Source organism: Alternaria triticimaculans, assembly GCF_023758025.1.
Source record: "Alternaria triticimaculans strain BMP 0046 chromosome Unknown scaffold_1, whole genome shotgun sequence".
Classification (NCBI taxonomy): domain Eukaryota; kingdom Fungi; phylum Ascomycota; class Dothideomycetes; order Pleosporales; family Pleosporaceae; genus Alternaria; species Alternaria triticimaculans.
The window spans coordinates 4,825,177-4,844,982 of record NW_026055958.1 but is presented as its reverse complement, the minus strand read 5'-3'; the positions used below and the strand labels follow the sequence as shown (position 1 = coordinate 4,844,982).

Sequence of the window (19,806 nt, the reverse complement as noted above, 5' to 3'; positions counted from 1 at the left end):
GCTCCCGCCACTCCCAGCGCGATCTGGCGTCTTTCCAGAAACACCCCGCGAGCGACTTCGCCGTTGCAGACGCCGCATGTGGTCAAGCCGAAGCCACGCCGGTAGTTGCGCCGACACACACCGGATTTGGCCGCGACCAAAGTAAATTCCCCAGACCAAACCACACCACCTGGCGCTAGATGGCCTCGAATCGTCATAATCGGCTTTCAATCAGGCCCGTCGCATTGGTCAATGGCAGCGTGTGTCAAACTCACGCGTCTACCATGTTCCCATCCGACGGACCCCTCCATCGTTCCGAACGTTGGCTCCAGCGCAACGTGACGAAGGGCTGTTGACGCCCCACACAGATGTCTCTGCCAGCATTCGGATTGCTCCTTCGTCACTAGGGCAGCCGACGAATGTGTAGATCCCTGCTACGGGAGTACCTGGGTATACACGGTAACTGCTAGTTATCTCCGTATCTCTCACCACTTCGTCCATTGACTCAACTTTACCTTTGCCTCTCTGACTCCTTCTTGAGCTGCCTGTGCATTCCTCTCTACTCTTCCAACTACACTGATCTTTCTTACCATTTACCACACAACAAGCAGCCCGTCATGGACCCGCGCAACCTCCAGAAGCAGCGTGAGCCAGAGGAGCCGCGCTTCCTCAGCTTCCCACATCTTCCCGATGATGCGAAGCTCGAGGATGGCAAGCCAGCGCTTAACAAATACTCATCGACACTCACGACCGGTCACAACTTCCCCGGAGCCCAGGTTCGCTACCCGGAGCCACGACGATTGAAGGATTCCAGTCACTAACAGTTCCCATCCCACAGGCAATGCTATACGCAGCTGGTGTACCATCACGGGAAGCAATGAAGACGCAGCCCCACGTGGGAATTGCGAGCGTCTGGTGGGAGGGCAACCCTTGCAAGTCAGTATACTCTTGGGATTCGTTGTCATAATACTGACGATACTGCAGCATGCACTGTGAGTGACACACGCGATATACGCCAATGTAGTCTCGACGTAGTATACTGACGATGGGTAGTGCTGGATCTTGGGAAGGAAATCAAGAAGCACGTCTTGAACGACAACATGCTGGCATGGCAGTACAACACGATTGGTGTATCTGATGGAATCACGATGGGTGGAGAGGGTATGATCTCACTCTTTCAAACCTCTACACAATCTAACATATCCAGGAATGCGCTTCTCCCTTCAGACCCGCGAAGTCATCGCCGACAGCATCGAAACCGTCACATGCGCCCAGCACCACGACGCCTGCATAGCCATCCCCGGATGCGACAAAAACATGCCCGGAGTCATCATGGCTTTCGCGCGACACAACCGCCCCTCGCTCATGGTCTACGGCGGCTCGATAATGCCAGGATACTCCGAGACGCTCAAGAAGCCTATCAACATCTCCACCTGCTACGAAAGCCACGGCGCATACATATACAAGAACCTGAAGAGTGCTTCAGAGGGCAAGTTCTCACCAGATGAGATCATGGAGGATATTGAGAGGAATGCTTGCCCAGGCGCTGGTGCTTGCGGAGGAATGTACACGGCCAACACAATGAGTACCTCGATCGAGGCAATGGGACTGACGCTCCCCAACTCTTCCACAACGCCTGCAACTTCACCCGCCAAGATGCGCGAATGCGCCAAAGCTGCCGCTGCGATACGAGTCTGCATGGAGAAGAACATCACACCGCGAAAGCTCCTCACAAAAGCTTCTTTCGAGAACGCCCTCGTTATGATGATGGTACTAGGCGGATCCACAAACGCCGTGCTACATCTCCTCGCCATGGCAGGCACAGCAGGCGTCCCCCTGACGCTCGACGACTTCCAGCGCGTCTCCAACAAAATCCCCTTCCTCGCCGACCTCGCGCCATCAGGAAAGTACATGGCCGCAGACCTCTTCGACATCGGCGGCATGCCCTCCGTCATGAAACTACTCGTAGCAGCCAATCTCCTTGACGGCAGCATACCCACCGTGACAGGCAAAACCCTAGCCGAAAACATCGAATCCTACCCGTCCCTCCCCCAAGACCAAGTCCTCATCCGGCCCCTGTCCAACCCCATCAAACCCACCGGCCACATCGAGATTCTGCGCGGCAACCTCGCGCCTTCGGGCGCCGTCGCAAAGATCACGGGTAAAGAAGGCCTGATCTTCACCGGCAAAGCCATAGTCTTCAACAAAGAGCACGAGCTCGACCGCGCCCTCAACCTAGGCCAAATCCCGCATGGCGAAAACGTTGTCGTAGTCGTCCGCTACGAAGGACCTAAAGGCGGTCCTGGCATGCCTGAACAACTCAAAGCCTCCGCCGCCATCATGGGTGCTAAACTTACCAACGTGGCCCTCATCACTGATGGACGCTATTCTGGTGCTTCCCATGGTTTCATTGTTGGTCATATCTGTCCTGAGGCTGCGGTTGGTGGGCCTATTGCCGTCGTGCAGAACGGCGACATGATTACGATTGATGCGGAGAAGAATCGCATAGATATGGATGTGGAGCAGGAGGAGATTGATAGACGGTTGAAGGAGTGGGTGGCGCCCAGTATGCCCGTTACGAGGGGTGTGTTGGCGAAGTATGCGAGGTTGGTTGGGGATGCCAGTCACGGGGCTATGACGGATCTGTTTTAAGGAGCACCAGGAGTGCATGGACTTTGGATATAGAGTACTGCATATTGGAGATATTGACATTGGATTGGCATGTGCACGACAAGTTAACAGACCATATGCAATGTGTGTTCCTGGACTTGACATAGTCAAGCGCGCATGAACTTCAACAAGAGAGCGAGATCACAGCAATGGCGGAATCACAGTACCAGGAACGATTTGCACGGATGTCGAAGTAGAGGGTATCATGTTGCTTTTGAGGCCCAAGCCCAGTGTCATTGGTGTCCTAGGCTAAAAGCAGGCCCGACTCAATCATGTCTTTCAACGCCATAAGCCGTAAACCGTGGTAGATCCGTAATGCCGCCCCGCAATCAAATGCTAGACAGCTCTTTTACACATATTCCGCGTAGAAGGTGATAATCTACTCGTCATCCTCCTCCTCCTCAGCCTCGAGAGTGGTCTGCGCGATACGGTCCAAGTCACGCTGACCGGACTGTGTGATGCGGCGGCCACCCTTGTCCTCGTCCTGCTCGAGCACACCGATCTTCTCGAGAGCCTGCATGACCTTACGGTCGACGGAGCCGGAGGCGTCGACGTGGTGGGAGGGGCGCGAACCGCGGTTCTTGGTGGAGCCGTGGACCTTGCGGAGGCGGCCGACACCGACGGTCTTGCGCTGTGTAATTCATCAGCATTCCGTCCCTTCATGTGTTCGTTGTGGTGGGCATTCTGCATACCATGTAGACGTGGCGGGCGACAGCGGCGGCGCGGACGTAGAACCAGTCAATGTCCTGGGGAGGAAGCTCGTTGGAGTCTGCGCACGTTAGTCGAAGTTTCTCGCATAGGTGGGGAGATTTGATTCTTACGGCTTGTCTTGACAGTGTCAACCCAGCCTGTAGATAAGTGGTCAGCGAACTGAGGTTATCCCCCATTTACGGGATTCAGGCTTCATCCTTCACCCGCTGGATAGAGACGAACCTGGACTGACACAATGTTAGCATTCGATCTGTCTGATTTTTGCGAAAAGGTAAAACTTACATGGGAAGCTTTCCCTGGCGCTTCAAGAAAGCGGCATAGGCGGCCACGAACTTGTGGGACTCGATGTCCTTGACGGAAACTCCGGGCATGATTGCGGTATTGGTTGGTGTTGGGGGGTGAGGGCGGTTCCGTGGGCTTGTCGTTGAATGCTGCGGCGTTTGAAGATCTCGCGAGAGCCAAATTCAGCGACCCACGGTGGCTCGCTTAGGAAAAATGGTCGGGCCGGCGCTAGTGGGGCGCTAGGTGGGGTTCGCGAACCATCACTCTTTCCAAGAGCCTGCGAACATCGACACGCGAACATCGTCATCGCTCTATCATGTAGTTGAATATTCGTTACAGGTGCTTCTCTGGTACAGCTCGAAACCCGTCGGTGTCACCGATATCAAAATTGGGTGCTCTTCGTGCATGCTTTACAGGCCGCCCAGAACTCAGACCATTGGTACTGTAATCTAGTCTCATCCGATGCTGGCACCGACTAATCAATTGTTCGACCGGCAAAATGTTCGCACCTCGATCGTGTTCTGGTACATTACTTGGTATATTGACTTTCCTGCTCTGCAGATCAAAATATGTGAGGTATATCATCTTAGACAAGAAGGAACATGCTGGCGTGCTCGAGCAAATGATCTCACTATTGTTGTCGGAGTCATTGTACGACATCCAGAGCACTTGGAAGTTGTTTGAAAGAATCTTAACTTCATGTTTATGTTATGTCATTGCTACTGATTTTACTTGAATATTATCCCCATACAACCCGTCTACCACTTGCTGATATCAACAACAGTAACAGTAACTGAGTTGTTACTGGCAGGGGGCAGCTCTCCACCACCCATAATCAACAACTTGGACTGGTCCTTGAGGACGCGAAGATGCCTAGTGTAAGAGGTTGCTTCAGGAGTAGCAACCTTGACCCAAGGGCCCTCTCCAAGACCCTTGTTAATGAACACCTCCGAGTTGCTGTGTGCGCTGGCAATGATGGTTCCGTTCTTGCCGCCAGCAGAGCTCCAGACAACGTATGGAGAACCGGTAGGGATGGTGCCGTCAGTGGACTTGAGACTGATGCCGGTGGCCTCGCCGAACTTCTCGGGGTCGGACACGATCTTGTAGTAGACGGGGAACTGGTATGAGGTGGTGATGGCAGGTCCGCCACCGTACTCGTAGGTCATGATGTACTTTCCGTTGGGCAGCTTGGCGACTGTGGGCATGCCAGGGCGGTCGGTGTAGGTGGGGTAGGTGACGTCGTCAATGACTGCGCCCCAGGTCTTGAGGTCGGTGGTGGTCTGGTGAACCATCTTCTGGCCGTAAGTGGCGTTCTCGCGCTGGTCGGAGTAGTAGCAGATGAGAGTCTTCTTGTTCATCATCAGGAAAGGCTCCCAGACGGGAGTAAGGCCGTTGTTGGGACGAGCCTCTCCACCCTTAGCGATGGAGGAGACAAACTCCCAGGTCTTGCCGCTGTCCTTGGAGGCGTATAGAACAATGTCGGTGGTTGAGAGATCGGTGGGTATGGAAGAACCAGAGATGAGGACGGTGCCGGCCTTGTAGCCACCAATTGCCTCAGGAAGTACGTAGAGGAACGGCTGGTAGCGCAGACCGAGACCGTTCTTTGTGTCTTGCACGCGCGAGAACTCCTTCCACGACTTTCCGCCATCGGTTGACTTGAAGATGGGGAAGTAGACCTTTGGTGGCTCGGGCGAGTAGTTCTCCCAGGTTGCGAGGAGCGAACCGTCAGGGAGCTGGGCACTGCGCGCATAAAGGACACCGGGGTCGGTCCAGTTGGCGTCCCTGGGTGGTGAGAAGATCACATTGCGAGAGAATGTAGGCTGTTCTGCCTTCTTGGGGTGCGCAGAAACGGTCGTAGCGACGCTAATGAGCGACAGGAAGAGGGTAGAGAGACGCATCTTGAAGGCTTGAGAGATGTGCAAGATGAAGCCCAAATCGCAGCCGGCATCAACAAAGTATATAAACAAATGCCAATGCAACTCTACCGGCCAGTCAACCGGGATCTACCATACTACCATGTGATCGATACTCTGTTCCCGGTCGGTGGTGCGAGGTAGTTCTCGGAGTCTGCCCGTTTAACGTCATGTCGCCCTGCCACACATGGCAAGCATCCTTGCTCTCCGCACAAAACACGTCGTTCAATGGCGGGAATCTGGAGACCGCTGTCCGGAGTAATTGTGGGGAACAAGGATCTTCGTGTCTTGCGGGGAAAGCGGTAGTTTATACACCGAGCAAGCCTTAGCTAACTTAGCTAATGCCTAGTCATCGAATGTGCCGAGGCGCGGAGGTAGAACTCTGAACAGATTGGTCCGGAAGAATGATGAGAGCATGTGACGAGAGTCTGTCCGGAGCATCATGGCCAAGATCTTGGAAATCGGAGGTATGCCGAAGTCGTGTTGTGGTGGTGTATATGTCGGAGTTGGGGGCTGAAAGTGGATGATGGGTGTGGCATGACGCACGGCATTGGCAGCGGGAAGGCGCGTCCACGGGTGCCATGGAACGCGACAGCTCGCTACCTCGAGCCACGAAGTCTATCTCAACATCATCGATGCAGACTGCGCATTGCATTCAGCGATCCCGCGATGCGCATCCCGCCTGGTACACGATTAGATAGGTTTGTTGAGTTCCGGCGGCGTGTCAGAGCGTGACGCGTAGGAGGTTTGCACAGAAAGACGACACCGGCGACGCGTCTGGTGGCGAGAAGCAGGTACTACAATGTATCGAGGCTGCGCAATCGTACATCCACGCTTCAGCGGGTAAGGCAGAGTTAAGAAGGCAGATAGAGATGAGGCAACCCACGCATGTGATGCTGGCTGCGTTCGGCTGATGAAGTTCGCCAATCAGCGGGTCGGCACGACAGCCTCGTTGATCGCGCTGCAGCAGTGGTGGCAGTGCAGGAACGACCGCAGCAGTCTTCTCCGGTTCGTCGAATCTACAGCTGACTGCAGCCTGGACCGGTCAAAACCAGCAAGATGTCGCCCCTCTCTGCGTCCCTCAGGCGACTGTTCCTGCATCGCGGCGTGAACACCATGCGAACATGGTAAGTCTATATGGCTCTCGCTTCGGGCAGGGCAACCCTTTGTCATCGCAAGGCTGAAGTGACGGTTTTGGTGGCTGACTTTCGCATCGCGATAGGCTTCTTCAATCGCTTCTCCTGTGCCTTTGCGCTTCAATCAACAACACCCGATGAGCAATGATCCAAAGACGTCTGATGCGGGGCGCGAAACGCCTCTTCCACAATACGAAAAGACCCAATCGGTGCCGTTCACTCTCAATCTCCAAGAAGATGCACGCAATCCTGGCCAATTCCAGCTCGTCTTCAACCTGGGCCCGAAACAACAATCGTCTATCGGTGTGCCTCTGAGCTGTGCACCTAATGCTGCCGCGTCTACGACTCTACGAGATGGCTTGAAGTCTAGTGTCGATAGCTCAGTTCCTCAAAAGACGAGTCCGCCAAGCACTCCTCTCCACGATAGGCAAGGCTGGGCCGACCTGGACAATGTGCCTCCTGACTTTCTCAAAAAGGTAGTGCCGGACTGGAATGTGTCTTTCTCGCGGAGCGACTCAACGGCTTCCACCCAATCCAAACGACTTACCGACATCAAGGCCAGGATCAAGAAGAAAGGAAAGGGTTACGTGGTGCGCTTGTTGAAAGGCTCAACCGATTCGAACGAGATTGCCGAAGTTGATTTGGGTCAAGCGGTTGGCTCAGAACGGGTCTTTGCGACTCCAGAGCTTGACTCGGCGGCTCTGCCTGCGGAGCTGTACTCTCCCCCTTCAGCTGTTGCATCAAATACCGACAGTCTTTTGGGTCGCGACGATATCTTCGAGATCGGTACTTCCAACACATCAGGCATCCAACGATCACCGCCGTTCACGATTCCACCAAGGAGTCATCTGTCGCGCAACAGTCTAGCCCGGACTTCGATTGCAGAGGATGGCTTCAGTGATGCTGAGACTCTGATACCAGACATCCGCTCGATATACGACCGTATGGATGAAGATCAGACTGATGCAGAACCGTCGTCTCAGACCCCATCAATGTTTCCTACCCGGTCAGCCTCAGTGTCCAGTATCGTGAAGACGCCAACCCGCGGTTTGTCACTCGTTGGGCCTGTACGAAAGGGTGTCGAGAAGAAGAAGACGCGTGCCCGTGTGAAAAGCCGAGCGGCGAACCTAGACCTCAAACGATCGGATGCTCGCAAATCCGTCAAGCGTCGCGTGGGACAGACAACCTTTGTATCCGATAGTCAAGTTGTAGAGGATTTGGTGAACTCGACTACTTTGCGGGAACGCATCCGTCCGGTGTCTCGACAGTCAAGTGGAGTTGATATAGCGGCTGATGAGTATGCCACCTGGTCGCAACCAGTGCGACATACGAGTGCGGCCAAGCCGCGGCATCTCCGCCATGCATCAGCAGACGACCTGCATGTCCCTTCTCGGCCCAAACATGGTTTACGGTTGAACACCGACGTGCCTCAGACCAAATCAGCTCATGTGTCGCCAGCGACGCGCCGCAAGAGATCACCTAGAATACGGAAGCACGCATCATCCTCTTCTTCGTCAATAGATACTGAGGACGCTAATGCACTGCTATCAACCCAGTCAGCAGGAGCGAGTCGCGCAGATGAACTCCGCGAAGCACTGAGAAGAGCTTTAGATCAAATCGAGTCGAGAAACGACAATCTTGACGAGGAATTCGAAAGGCCTGCAGTGCCCACCATCGTTGAGCCACCAATTGACGATCATGTCGGCGAGATACCGCTACCTCCGGAAGCGGAAATACGGACGGCATCTTCTGGGGGTCAAAACACAACATTGAGATACTGGGGTCTTGCATTGAGTGCGTTGTCAGACAAAGCCTATGAAGGTTTTCGATTGCTTCGTGATACATTCGGTACTGAACCACCCGTGCCGCAGGGACATGTGCGGGTGCGATGGACTTGCGTCAGTAGTTCAGCATACTCTTTCTCAGGACCATGCTAACAAGATGTAGTCATGCGGTGAGCCATTGTATGACGACTTTATCGAACAGCGACCCAATGCTGCCCGCCTTCTTGAAGCTTATCTCAATCGCCCAAAAGCTCATACACCACATAGTCCTACCAGCCAAAGCAGCACCGCGTCATCGATGGCCTCCATATTTGACTCGTCGAGCAGAGCGTCCACATTGACCACGCCGTCGTCGACATACGGCGGGCCTAACTCTTGGACTAGAGGCAGCGATCCTTCCAAGTATAGCCCGTCCCGTATCGTCGCCAGCAACCCCTTCAGTGTCCGTATGCCGTCCTTTGTCCAAGAATCCTGGCTCCTGACCTGTGCGAACGAAGGCCGCCTAACACCCAAGATCGTCCATCTCGACGTCAACGAAGGGCGCGTAAGAAGCGACAAGGACCTAGCGCTCGCACTCCGAGAGCACTACGACCAGCTCAACCGACGGTGGTTCAATTGGGCTCGTCTTCGCGGGCTGACGACCATCGAGTTTGTTCAATTCGAAGTCCATCGCAATCGCTTCGCCGATATACGTGCGACGCCGTCTATGCCGCCCAAGTCCGCTGCGTCTTCAGCTTCGACCAGCGAGCCAGAGAAGTCTGCAGCGCCGTCTCAGCATCCGTATACCTTCGAGCCCAACGACCTCCTGCCGCCTGTTGGCAGCACGTATCTCCTCCATTTGTTCAAGCACCCGCAGGACTATGAGGGCGAGCTGATCACGTATCTTCGCAGTCCGAAACGACGACAGCGGTTGGAGTTCGGTATGGGGTGGGGCGTTCATCTCGTGGAGGGGTTTCTTGCGCAGCGCGTGTGGGCAGTGATGATGGGCGTTTGCGGCTTGGGAAGTACGGTCTTCGCGATTCTGTGGACGGTTAGGAAGGGCGACGTACAGGGTGCCTTTGGGGTTGCGCAGTGGGTGTTGGGTATTGCTGTTTTGCTGGTTGGCGGCCTGCAGGCTTGGTTGGAGTAGCCGCTTACGTATACTTTTCAATCAACGCGTGCCATACCACAACAAGCTTTACAGGATACAAAAAGAACACAACCAGCGCAACAACAAGGTATAAAGGACCGCAGGGACTACATAGACGTCGTGAGATATAGATACTCAACCTCCATCGCCATCGTATTCCTCAAAAGAGAAAGTTCCCCAGACCTTGAGCAAAAAGCAAGCCGATGTAGACATGATCCGGAACGTCTACACAAGCAAAAAATGATAGCTTCTCAAGGAATCGAACCTTGATCTACACAAGTAGGGCGCGTCACGATGGCATTCCAAGCAGGTCCGAAGTTACCTTCAATACACATACTATACAAATGACCTTGACGGAGAACCTGTCGGTCTGTGTCGTCATACCATTAGACCAAGAAGCCTGGTGTGTTTTGATGAAGAGCGAGCCGGCTCCATAATACATATAGAATAATTAGAGTTGTGTGGAAAACTGAAGACAACGTCGGTAAAAAAATGCACTGTCCTTCACCCCAAAAAAGCCGCCAGCGAAAATCACAATTGGAGCGGCACATCTATGCAAACGCAGTTGCCCTTCACCTTGACTCACGTACGTACGTAAAGGCAGCAAAAAAAGATGATATACTTGGTCTCTGCTTGAGTCGAACAAGCGTCTCTCACAAACACTGCAAAGCACAGCTATCACCAGTCAAGTGACCGGGACACTGATGGTGCCAGCGTCAACTGACACTCTGTACTCACAGGAACTGTTGGTGAACGTGTTACCACTCCACTAAGAGACCCGGGTTGAGTTGTTTTGATGGAATACAGAGGGTTTACGCGGCATATGTGCCATAAGTGAGAGCGGCGGGGAGGGCACATTGTATTCTGACTTGAGGGACAGCAGTGCGATGAGATTGCGTGGAGGTATTCGAGGAGCTTTGCGGTGACGGGTAGATTGTAACGACGTTGCCTGGAGGTGCATGCCATGCTGAGATACTGAGATGCTGGCTGCCCAGTGCGGTGTTTTGATGTTGTTAGACGGCACATTACGACTACGTCACACCATCACCTTGGAAACAACGACGAAATGACATACCCGCGAGGTCTTTGAAGGACGCTACATTGACAGACAGTTATGAACAGGCCAGCCTAATGTAGACAGGGAAATCTGAAGAGGAGTATTGGCAATATGTGCGGTGGAGATAGGGCCTACACCCCAGAAAAGGAAACGCAGTATAACAGCTTGGAAGGGGCCAGATAGACCCCGGCTGCAGCACACTATGAGATTGACTGAGAGGTACGCACTGGAATAGATGAGAGACGGCACTCCGTCATACCAACCTGCTGTGGATGTTCATCACGAGCTACGTTTGAGACATAGAGAAGAAGAAACAGCCTCAGGCCCACACCATATACGTCGACAGCCTAAAAGGCAGAACGGTTAAAGACAGAGGTAGAAAGATGTTAAAGTCGACGGCGCCGCGCCTGACATGCAGTTGCACCGCCAGCCGTCCAAGAAGCGCCGCCCCCGAATACCCGACTTGATTAATATCGACGACGATGTCGTCAAACACGCCTGCCTCGATCTAGGCGCATCTCCGTCCACTACCATTGGGGGCAATATTGGCCGTTTCACGTCTGAAACCAGGCTGCACACGCGAAGTTCGGTGGTGGGCCCCAAGGATCGGTTGCGCTGTCAGGGGTGCATAACGGTTGCGCGCGCAACGTTGACGAGTCGACAACATCGGTGTGGATATTGTGCAGGATCGAAGGAAGCTTGGTGTTGCATGCGACAAATTTGGTCGGTCGGAGTGTCTTGGAGATGGGATGACATGATGAGGTCACGGCAGCTGGGTTCGGCAGCCGGACCGTCTTACTGACCTACCTTTCAAGCCCGCCATCGATCGAGGGCATGAACGTCAACCCTACCGTTCATCAACACCACATCTACCAACCCAGCACGATCGGATCTAGACATCTGACAGGCGCCACAAAATGGGGCGCTCTCGGCACCTCGTTTGACAGAAACAACTAAGCTCTTGGCGGCGTCTACTATGCAAGGGCGGATCCAGGAACACGCGGGATGCACGTTTCGCGCGGCCCCGCTGCACGTTATCGCTCGAACCCGAAACCACAACAACGCCGACCGGAACGATTCATGACGACGAATACGCTGCGTACGATGCATACCGGAGACTGAGAACTGGCTTGTGGCAGGGCGCAGTGATTCTGGAACTGGTCCGGAGCCGTGGGATGGCTCTTGGCTGCAGGCAGGAAACGGCCTGCGCATCCTGACAATGTCGCTTGTCTCTCCGCAACAGGAAACATGGCGATTCAAACAACGCGGGATGCATATTCCTGCGCGCCCGGCATGAACCCACCATTCTGGGCTCTCATTTTGCGAGTCGCCCAGGATGTGGGTCGATGTATGCCGAGCATTTGTAGGAGCAGAGACTGAACCGAATAAATAGGGCACCTGGTACCTCACTCCAAGCACCATCGCTACAGCTTCAATCTTCGGTTCTATACCAGTCCCTTCTTTTCAACTCACATTCGTTCATCAAGTCCTTCACTGTGTGAAGCCGGCAGACACTCTTTCAACCACTTTCAAACTTTCGTCTCTATCGAACCTACCAACTGCATTCTTTCGAAGAACTCCATCTACATCAGTCAACATGTACAAGACCGTTACCTCCCTCAGCGCCATCGCGGCTCTCGCTGCCACCGCCACCGCCCACGGCATTGTCAACGGCGTCACCATCGACGGTGTCTTCCAGCAGGGCTTCAGCCTCGACTACTACTACGCCAAGCAGAACGGCGGCCAGGTGCCAGAGCACATTGGCTGGTACGCCGAGAACCTCGACAACGGCTTCGTCGAGCCCAACTCCTTCGGCGATGCCGACATCATCTGCCACAAGGCCGCCAGCCCCGAGGGCAGCTCCGACAGCATGGCCAAGGTCGCCGCTGGTGGTACGGTTGAGTTCCACTGGAGCACCTGGCCCGAGAGCCACGTCGGCCCCGTCATCACCTACGTCGCTCCCTACACTGGCGACGTTACCGCCGTCAAGAAGGAGGAGCTCAAGTGGACCAAGATCGACGGTGTTGGCTACGAGAACGGCGAGTGGGCTGCCGTCAAGATGATTGGCCAGAACAACACCTGGCCCGTCACTGTCCCAGAGAGCCTTGCCGCTGGCAAGTACGTCTTCCGCCACGAGATCATCGCCCTCCACGGCGGTGGTGACGTTAACGGCGCTCAGAACTACCCTCAATGTAAGAATACCCCACTAATCACATGAAGAACCAATTTCTAATTGAATCTCCAGGCTTGAACATCGAGGTCACTGGCTCCGGAACTGAGACCCCAGAGGGCGTCATCGGCACTGAGCTTTACACTCCCACCGACCCCGGTATCCTCTTCAGCCCCTACGGCGCCAACATCGACTACACCGTCCCCGGTCCTCCTCTCTTCGGCTCCGGCGGCTCTGGCAGCGCTCCCAGCAATGGCACCACACCCACCAAGCCCAGCACTCCTTCCACTGCTCCCAGCGCCAGCAGCAGCCCCTCTGCACCCGCCGCCAGCCCTTCCACCCCCGCTGCTTCCGCCAGCCCCATCGCTACCCCCGAGGCCGAGCCTTCCACTGCTCCTTCCGCTAGTCCCTCGGCTGCTCCTTCCACCGGCGGTGACGCCCTCCCCGAGAGCTTCACCATCGACACCTTCATCACCTGGTTGGAGGGCAAGGCCAGCGGCTCTGCCTCCAAGGCCCGCCGCCACGCTCGCTCTTTCTTGTAAGCGTTGAGCAAACACGCTGGGGATGATATGATTTGATGGATACCCTTCTTCTGAGAGAGACTACCTTTTGATGGTTCGTTCGTTGGATACGACGACTGTTTCGCTTCTTTTGTGTATATACACCCGTTTCTTGTAGCATAGCGCTTTGGTTATTTAACCGATGTTTACACTTCTATTGATCTACTTGAGAACTTGTGATGTCGATTGCCCCTGTCCTTGCCTCTGTTACTACTACCACTATATCTGTTCCAGCCCGTTCTGACCTCAGTATTTGAGTATGCAGGCTATTTGCCTCTGATAAACCCTCTTGTATACCCGAATGAGCCTTGCCCAATCCCTCCAAGCGCAAGACAGCATGGGAGTCAAGCAGGTCCAGAGTCCCTGTGTATGCACTCAGCAACTCCTGCATCCCTGCCCGCATGCTGGTATATTCCCTGTCTGCCGATCTTGCGCACTTCAACGGCAACCTTTGAGTCGTTCAAACAGTGGGTGTCTCGCGCGGTGTTAAGAACGGTTGGCAGCGTATACATCGGGAACGTGTTCGTCTCACTTCGGAGTGGCAGAGCAGAGTGCGGTGGTGACGGAGGAGAGTGTGCTGATAGCACAGCACCCTGTTAGTCAAAAGTCAGCCTGTAAAGGCATGGAGCGCGTGGACGGACGTACGTAGCGTGCTTGGTGATAGCCTGGATGGTCGAGACGTCTTGCACTGCGGTGAAGTCGACGTCTAGCTTCTTATTGATCAGTGAGTGGCCACGCGTAAGGGCTACGATAGCTCCTCGGTTGTTGTCGCGGCGGTTGTCGTGCTCGTTCTCCAAAAGTAAGTCAAAGTTGTCCTGCCGTCCTTCATTCGACTGCGCTGGTCGCGTTGGATATCCAGCCAGAAGAGGCTGAGCAAAACGAATTGCAGGCGCAGAAGCTGACTGGACAATGATACCTGGTTCAAAATGTGCGTGTCGCGGGGTTTGATGGAAGCGGGTAGAGTGCTGGGAGTCGCAACATAGGCGCAAAATGAGCAGCATATCGACTATGAGAGCGCACTGTCTGAGCGTAGTAACATGCTGGCACAGATAAACAAAGGAAGACTCATAGGGAGAATGACATGGAGAATAGCACAGTCTTATCGATAAGGAGCCAGAGTTGCGAAGACATATATCATGAGCATGGCATAGCACTGAAGATAGGCAAAGGTCAAATCAAGTCAAGTCAAGTCATATATAAGCGAAATCAAAGCACAGTCAAGTCAAAACAACAACAAATTCGAAAGTCACAATCAAAGAAGCCTTCCTCAAGGCAGTGCATAAAGCACTGCACTCAATGAGAGCCCACACTCTACCCCATCGCTGCGAAATGCGAAGAGGATTCGGTCTTAGCTCTTGCGAGCTAAGGTGAGGATCGCCGTATGCGAGGCGGAGGAAGCCTTACCGAGTCTGTACAGAAGCCGGGTTAGCAGATTCTTGGGGAAGTGCAGAAAGAAGAAAGCAAAAGCAGAAAGCAGAAAGCAGAAAGCAAAGCAGAAAGCAACTATCTAAAGAGGCCCGGCGGGAGAAGGTGAGTTGGTGGTTTGGGCAGGGGGATCGGCTGTTTATATAGTGGGAGGGAGAGCCGCCAAGAGCCTGAAAGCACGGAGCTTCTTAGTCATGCTGTTGGGGGTCGTGCCCAGGTGCTGTCGGGGGGACACCGGGAGATTAAAGTCGTGGTGAGGGTGACTTTTGCAAAGGGAAGGAGCGGGGGAGTGATGTGGTTGGCTGGGTGCGGACGGGGAAGGTACGCGTGGACGGGTCAGTGCGGCAGCATATTTGACATGACGTACGAGCAGAGATATGGCAGGCTACGAATTGCATTGATGATGATATTGATTGAAAAGACGGCATGTTATATTATGAGATACTCGCGACGTGATCCTGGCCTACATGTTATGCCCTAGAACTGACGGTTCTTACGCTCCGCAGCACCTCCTTCAGGCGGTGCCAGACGCTCCAAGTGCCTCCAAGCCAGCAGCTCCACCCACTTCTTGATGATCAGCTCCCAATTCTCCTTGAGCTCATTGAAGGGCTTGTAGTTATTCAGTGCAGCAGCCAGCACGGCGCCCTCATGCTCCAAATCAATACCGTGCCGAGTGAGTTCGTTCCCATAGTTCAGCTGCGCGTACTCGTGAAGTAGTCTATCAAGAAGGGTATTGAGGTCTTCTTCAAGCTCATACGGGGTAGTCATTAGCTTGAACGTGTCTTTAATTTGAGCGAGCAACCCGCAGACGAAGGGGTTGCAGGCGAAGCTGGCTACGAGCGAGTTTGCGACACCCGCAGTGTAGTGTCCAGCGACGCCGCCGAGGGCTACGGGGTTCAGAAGCTGGTCCTCGAACATAGTGTAGACGTGTTGTAAAATGACCTCAGCCTCCTCGCCTACGAACGCGATCAGGTTGTTCATGACCTCCGGCTGCTCGCGAATCTTGTCGATGCGCTCCTGGTCGTAGAACTCGTTGTCTAAACGGAGGTCGCGTGCGAGAGGTATAGGCTGCTCGAAGCCGACAATACGGCGGCATGACGGGTGTGGGCATCGTACGAATTGGTCGTTGACGGCGTGGAAAGTCTTGGTGAGGCAGTCGCGGCAGTGGAAGTCGTCGCTCTCGTGGCAAGGCAAGTCGTAAAGTGGGACGGTAGTCGACTGGCAGGATGCGCAGTTGTCGCCTGTTATACCCATGAGCTGGGGGGCTTGGATGGAGGGAGCGGCCATTGTGTTGCGAATTTTGTGTTGCGTGTTCGACGTGTTGGGCTCAGGGTGTTGCGTTCGCGTCAGGATTGCAATGTTGGCTAAGTTCGGACTCGAGTGGATTCTGAACCATCACAGGGAAGAAATAGACGTTAATATATAGATCCACCTACATTGCTTCGACCCACTGTCGAGCTCGGCGTTGACAATGCCACAATGGATGTGATGGTCATTATGCAATCTTCACGGTGTCTTTGTTGACTGGGACCGGACGCCAGCTTACGACGAAAGAGCATTAGGGCAATATTGCCTAGGGAACATTATGCGGAAAACGACAAGAAGAAGCAACGTCGTCGCTGCGCTCAGGGACTTTGGTAAAGCTGCTGGCTGTTCTGGTCGTTTGATATTGGAGACGGCGACATGGGATCCGCAGGTGCGAAAGCTGAGGAAATCAAGAATCGGAAGCAGTTGATAGGCAAGAATCATTGACGAAAAGGACAGCGCGTAGCGTGGAGAATTGGAGTTGAGAACAGAGCCAGATGACATGGCAGAATTTGCGCGAGGCTACAGGAAGTCTTTACTGGACCGTAGAGGCCATTTGCCATGATTACCATAGTTTGCGGAATTACTAGAGATATAGAACTTCAGGTGGAATGCATGGAGTACGATGGCCGGTTGATGCTGTGCGCGACGTGCGGAGGTCGACCACGTGGTCGATGAACAGTCTGTCGCACAGACTGAAGCTTCACAAGATTCGACTGCGAATTGCGTGATTAGAGATGCCTGAAACGAAGCGCGCTCGTTTCGAAGAGATGTGCGATGCGGATGAAGGTCTGATGTTGGCAACAAATTCCGCGGGTCCTCAGACCCCTGACATGGCAGCCGCGCTAAGATAGGACGAGATAAGTGCGTGACGCCATCGACCTCGGTGTCCGGCATAGGTCCGCGCAGCTGTCTCTTATCTCAACTTCCATCTTGCATGCCTCTGGCCAGGTGTGAAAGAGTCCTCTTGTTTGTACATGCAGCTCCCGGCGAGCAATGAGAAGCCAGCGACAATGGCCGACGAAAGCACCCCGCTGATTCAGCGCGTCGATGTCCGACCCCATCGCGACCGATACCCGCACCATCGCCTTCGATTTGTATGCACCACTCTACTAAGCGCGACGATAATAGCGGGAGGACTTGCTGCCGTCTTCCTTTTCGCCTTTGCGCCACCCACTCAAGACGAAGTAGCCCCTACATCACGGTTCTCGGCATCTTCCTTATCAACCTCACAAATACCCGACGGATGGGCGCGAAAGACGGCTCTGGACTTCGAAGGCCTCAAGGCGGCGCTCTTGGAAACACCCAGTGCTGAGAAAGCAGAAGAATGGAGCAGGTACTACACCAGCGGACCGCATCTCGCCGGAAAGAACCTTAGCCAGGCTCTGTGGACCAGAGAAAGATGGCAGGAATGGGGAGTCGAAAGCACCATTGTCGACTACGACGTCTACATCAACTACCCCAAAGGCCATCGATTGGCACTCATGGAGAAGATTGGCGACAAGGAAGACGCGGCTGACAGCACGACAAAGCAAGAGTGGAAGGTCAAATACGAAGCGCGACTGGAAGAAGACGTCTTGGACGAGGACAAGTCAAGCCAGCTCGCAGACCGCGTGCCAACCTTCCACGGATACAGCGCCTCTGGCAACGTGACAGCGCCTTACGTATTCGTCAACTACGGAACGTACAGAGACTTTGAGGAGCTACAGGCGGCCAACGTCAGTTTGGAAGGCAAGATCGCCTTGGCCAAGTACGGAGGCGTCTTCCGCGGTCTCAAGGTCAAGCGCGCGCAAGAGCTGGGCATGGTTGGTGTTGCCATGTACACCGACCCTGGCGATGATGGAGAGGTGACCGAAAAGAACGGCGTTGCGACATATCCCGACGGACCGGCTAGGGAACCCAGCAGCGTCCAGCGAGGGAGCGTTCAGTTCTTGAGTAAGTTGTTACCCATTATTCTGTCGTGCCATGCTAACAATCGACAGGCTTCGCGCCAGGCGACCCTACCACTCCAGGCTATCCCTCGAAACCTGGCTGCCCTCGCCAGCCCGTCGACCACGCGATGCCACACATCCCATCCCTTCCCATCTCCTACCTCGACGCGCTTCCCCTCCTCAAAGCCCTAAATGGCCACGGTCCGAAAGCCTCATCCTTCAATGAGCACTGGCACGGCGGCGGTCTGGACTACAAGGGCGTGGAATATAACATTGGGCCTTCGCCAGACGACCTCGTGCTTAACCTGGTCAACGAGCAGGAGTACGTTACGACGCCCTTGTGGAATGTCATTGGAATCATCAACGGCACCATTCCCGATGAAGTCGTTGTTCTCGGCAACCACCGTGATGCTTGGATTGCTGGAGGCGCAGGAGACCCAAACAGCGGCAGCGCAGCGCTCAACGAGGTCATCAGAAGCTTTGGAGCTGCCATGGAGGCTGGCTGGAAGCCAATGAGGACAATCGTCTTCGCGAGCTGGGACGGAGAGGAGTATGGCTTGGTTGGCAGCACTGAGTGGGTTGAGGAATACCTGCCCTGGCTCTCTGGTTCCACAGTCGCATATCTGAATGTCGACGTTGCCACAGCAGGCCCGAACTTCAAGCTCTCAGCAGCGCCCCTGATGAGCAGTGTGGTGGAGGAAGTCGGTAAGCTTGCTTTTATACCCTATCACTGAGCCTTAGCTAAGATCTACCAGCTCGTATGGTCATGTCCCCGAACCAGACTGTCGCTGGCCAATCCGTTTACGATGTCTGGGACAAGCGCATTGAGACGATGGGCTCTGGCAGCGACTTCACCGCCTTCCAGGATTTCGCCGGCATTCCATGTATTGACATGGGCTTCGGCTTTGACGCCAAGTCAGCAGTCTACCACTATCACAGCAACTACGATTCCTTCGACTGGATGAAGAAGTACGGTGATCCGACCTTCGAATACCATGCCACCATCGCCAAGATGTGGGCACTCGTAGCAGCCAAGCTCGTCGAGACACCCATCCTCCAACTGAATGCCACCGACTACGCGGTCGGCCTCCAGACCTACGTCGACGCCGTCAAGCGAAAGGCCTTCGACGCTGGTCCCCCAAACAAAGACTCCAGCGAAGTCTTCCAACCTCTCGATGAAGCCGTCTCCCACTTCCTCTTCGCGTCCATCCTCCACGACGCCACCGCCGTTGATCTCGCAGCGCAATACGAAAACATTGGCGACATTCCCTGGTGGCAGCCCTGGAAGAAGGTACAACTATACCTCGCCATCCGCGGCATCAACACAAAGTACAAGTACCTGGAGAGGAAGTTCTTGTTCCCAGACGGTCTTGACGGCCGAAGCTGGTTCAAGCACGTCGTCTTCGCACCTGGGAAGTGGACGGGCTATTCTGGGGCCACGTTCCCTGGTATCGTTGAGGCGATTGAGGAGGAGAGTGAAGAGGGGGTTGATAGGTGGGTTGGCATCGTTAGTAACGCTATTGGTAGTGCCGCGGACTGGTTGGAAGAGTAGGGGTTGGCGTGGACATTCACTTTATACCCGTCGTAAGTAGGAATACGAGGATGCCAGGACCCTACATGCCGCTCGTCATGCTGTGATACGAAGTTTACAACACGGCGTGAGGCATACATGTGGCTTGGAGAAGGGCAGCTGATAGGTGCGTAGGTAGTCTTCAGGCATACATATCACTGGCACAGAGGAGATCAAGACGGCA

The 19,806-nt window shown here is 54.4% G+C and overlaps 7 protein-coding genes across 7 annotated transcripts; 4 read left to right on the top strand and 3 right to left on the bottom strand.

Annotated features, from left to right (window-relative positions):
- Positions 1-596: 596 nt before the first annotated feature.
- On the top strand, positions 597-2,631 carry J4E78_001603 (uncharacterized protein; the record flags this gene model as incomplete). The annotated part of the gene is made up of 5 exons (XM_049362259.1): positions 597-755; positions 818-915; positions 964-971; positions 1,033-1,140; positions 1,187-2,631. The coding sequence occupies 5 exons, from the start codon at positions 597-599 to the stop codon at positions 2,629-2,631; spliced, it is 1,818 nt and encodes a 605-aa protein (XP_049227542.1).
- A 397-nt stretch (positions 2,632-3,028) lies between these two features.
- RPS19 (40S ribosomal protein S19) lies at positions 3,029-3,731 on the bottom strand (the record flags this gene model as incomplete). The annotated part of the gene is made up of 5 exons (XM_049362258.1): positions 3,029-3,280; positions 3,342-3,418; positions 3,471-3,519; positions 3,564-3,582; positions 3,643-3,731. 5 exons carry the CDS (start codon positions 3,729-3,731, stop codon positions 3,029-3,031), a joined length of 486 nt encoding a protein of 161 aa, XP_049227541.1.
- A 669-nt stretch (positions 3,732-4,400) lies between these two features.
- On the bottom strand, positions 4,401-5,540 carry J4E78_001601 (uncharacterized protein; the record flags this gene model as incomplete). The annotated part of the gene is made up of 1 exon (XM_049362257.1): positions 4,401-5,540. One exon carries the CDS (start codon positions 5,538-5,540, stop codon positions 4,401-4,403), a length of 1,140 nt encoding a protein of 379 aa, XP_049227540.1.
- A 1,288-nt stretch (positions 5,541-6,828) lies between these two features.
- On the top strand, positions 6,829-9,604 carry J4E78_001600 (uncharacterized protein; the record flags this gene model as incomplete). Its single annotated transcript, XM_049362256.1, has 2 exons — positions 6,829-8,485; positions 8,862-9,604. 2 exons carry the CDS (start codon positions 6,829-6,831, stop codon positions 9,602-9,604), a joined length of 2,400 nt encoding a protein of 799 aa, XP_049227539.1.
- A 2,654-nt stretch (positions 9,605-12,258) lies between these two features.
- Positions 12,259-13,373, top strand: J4E78_001599 (uncharacterized protein; the record flags this gene model as incomplete). Its single annotated transcript, XM_049362255.1, has 2 exons — positions 12,259-12,853; positions 12,907-13,373. The coding sequence occupies 2 exons, from the start codon at positions 12,259-12,261 to the stop codon at positions 13,371-13,373; spliced, it is 1,062 nt and encodes a 353-aa protein (XP_049227538.1).
- A 1,920-nt stretch (positions 13,374-15,293) lies between these two features.
- J4E78_001598 (uncharacterized protein) lies at positions 15,294-16,103 on the bottom strand (the record flags this gene model as incomplete). The annotated part of the gene is made up of 1 exon (XM_049362254.1): positions 15,294-16,103. One exon carries the CDS (start codon positions 16,101-16,103, stop codon positions 15,294-15,296), a length of 810 nt encoding a protein of 269 aa, XP_049227537.1.
- Positions 16,104-17,134: 1,031 nt separating this feature from the next.
- Positions 17,135-19,604, top strand: J4E78_001597 (uncharacterized protein; the record flags this gene model as incomplete). The annotated part of the gene is made up of 3 exons (XM_049362253.1): positions 17,135-18,056; positions 18,104-18,757; positions 18,808-19,604. 3 exons carry the CDS (start codon positions 17,135-17,137, stop codon positions 19,602-19,604), a joined length of 2,373 nt encoding a protein of 790 aa, XP_049227536.1.
- Positions 19,605-19,806: the final 202 nt, after the last annotated feature.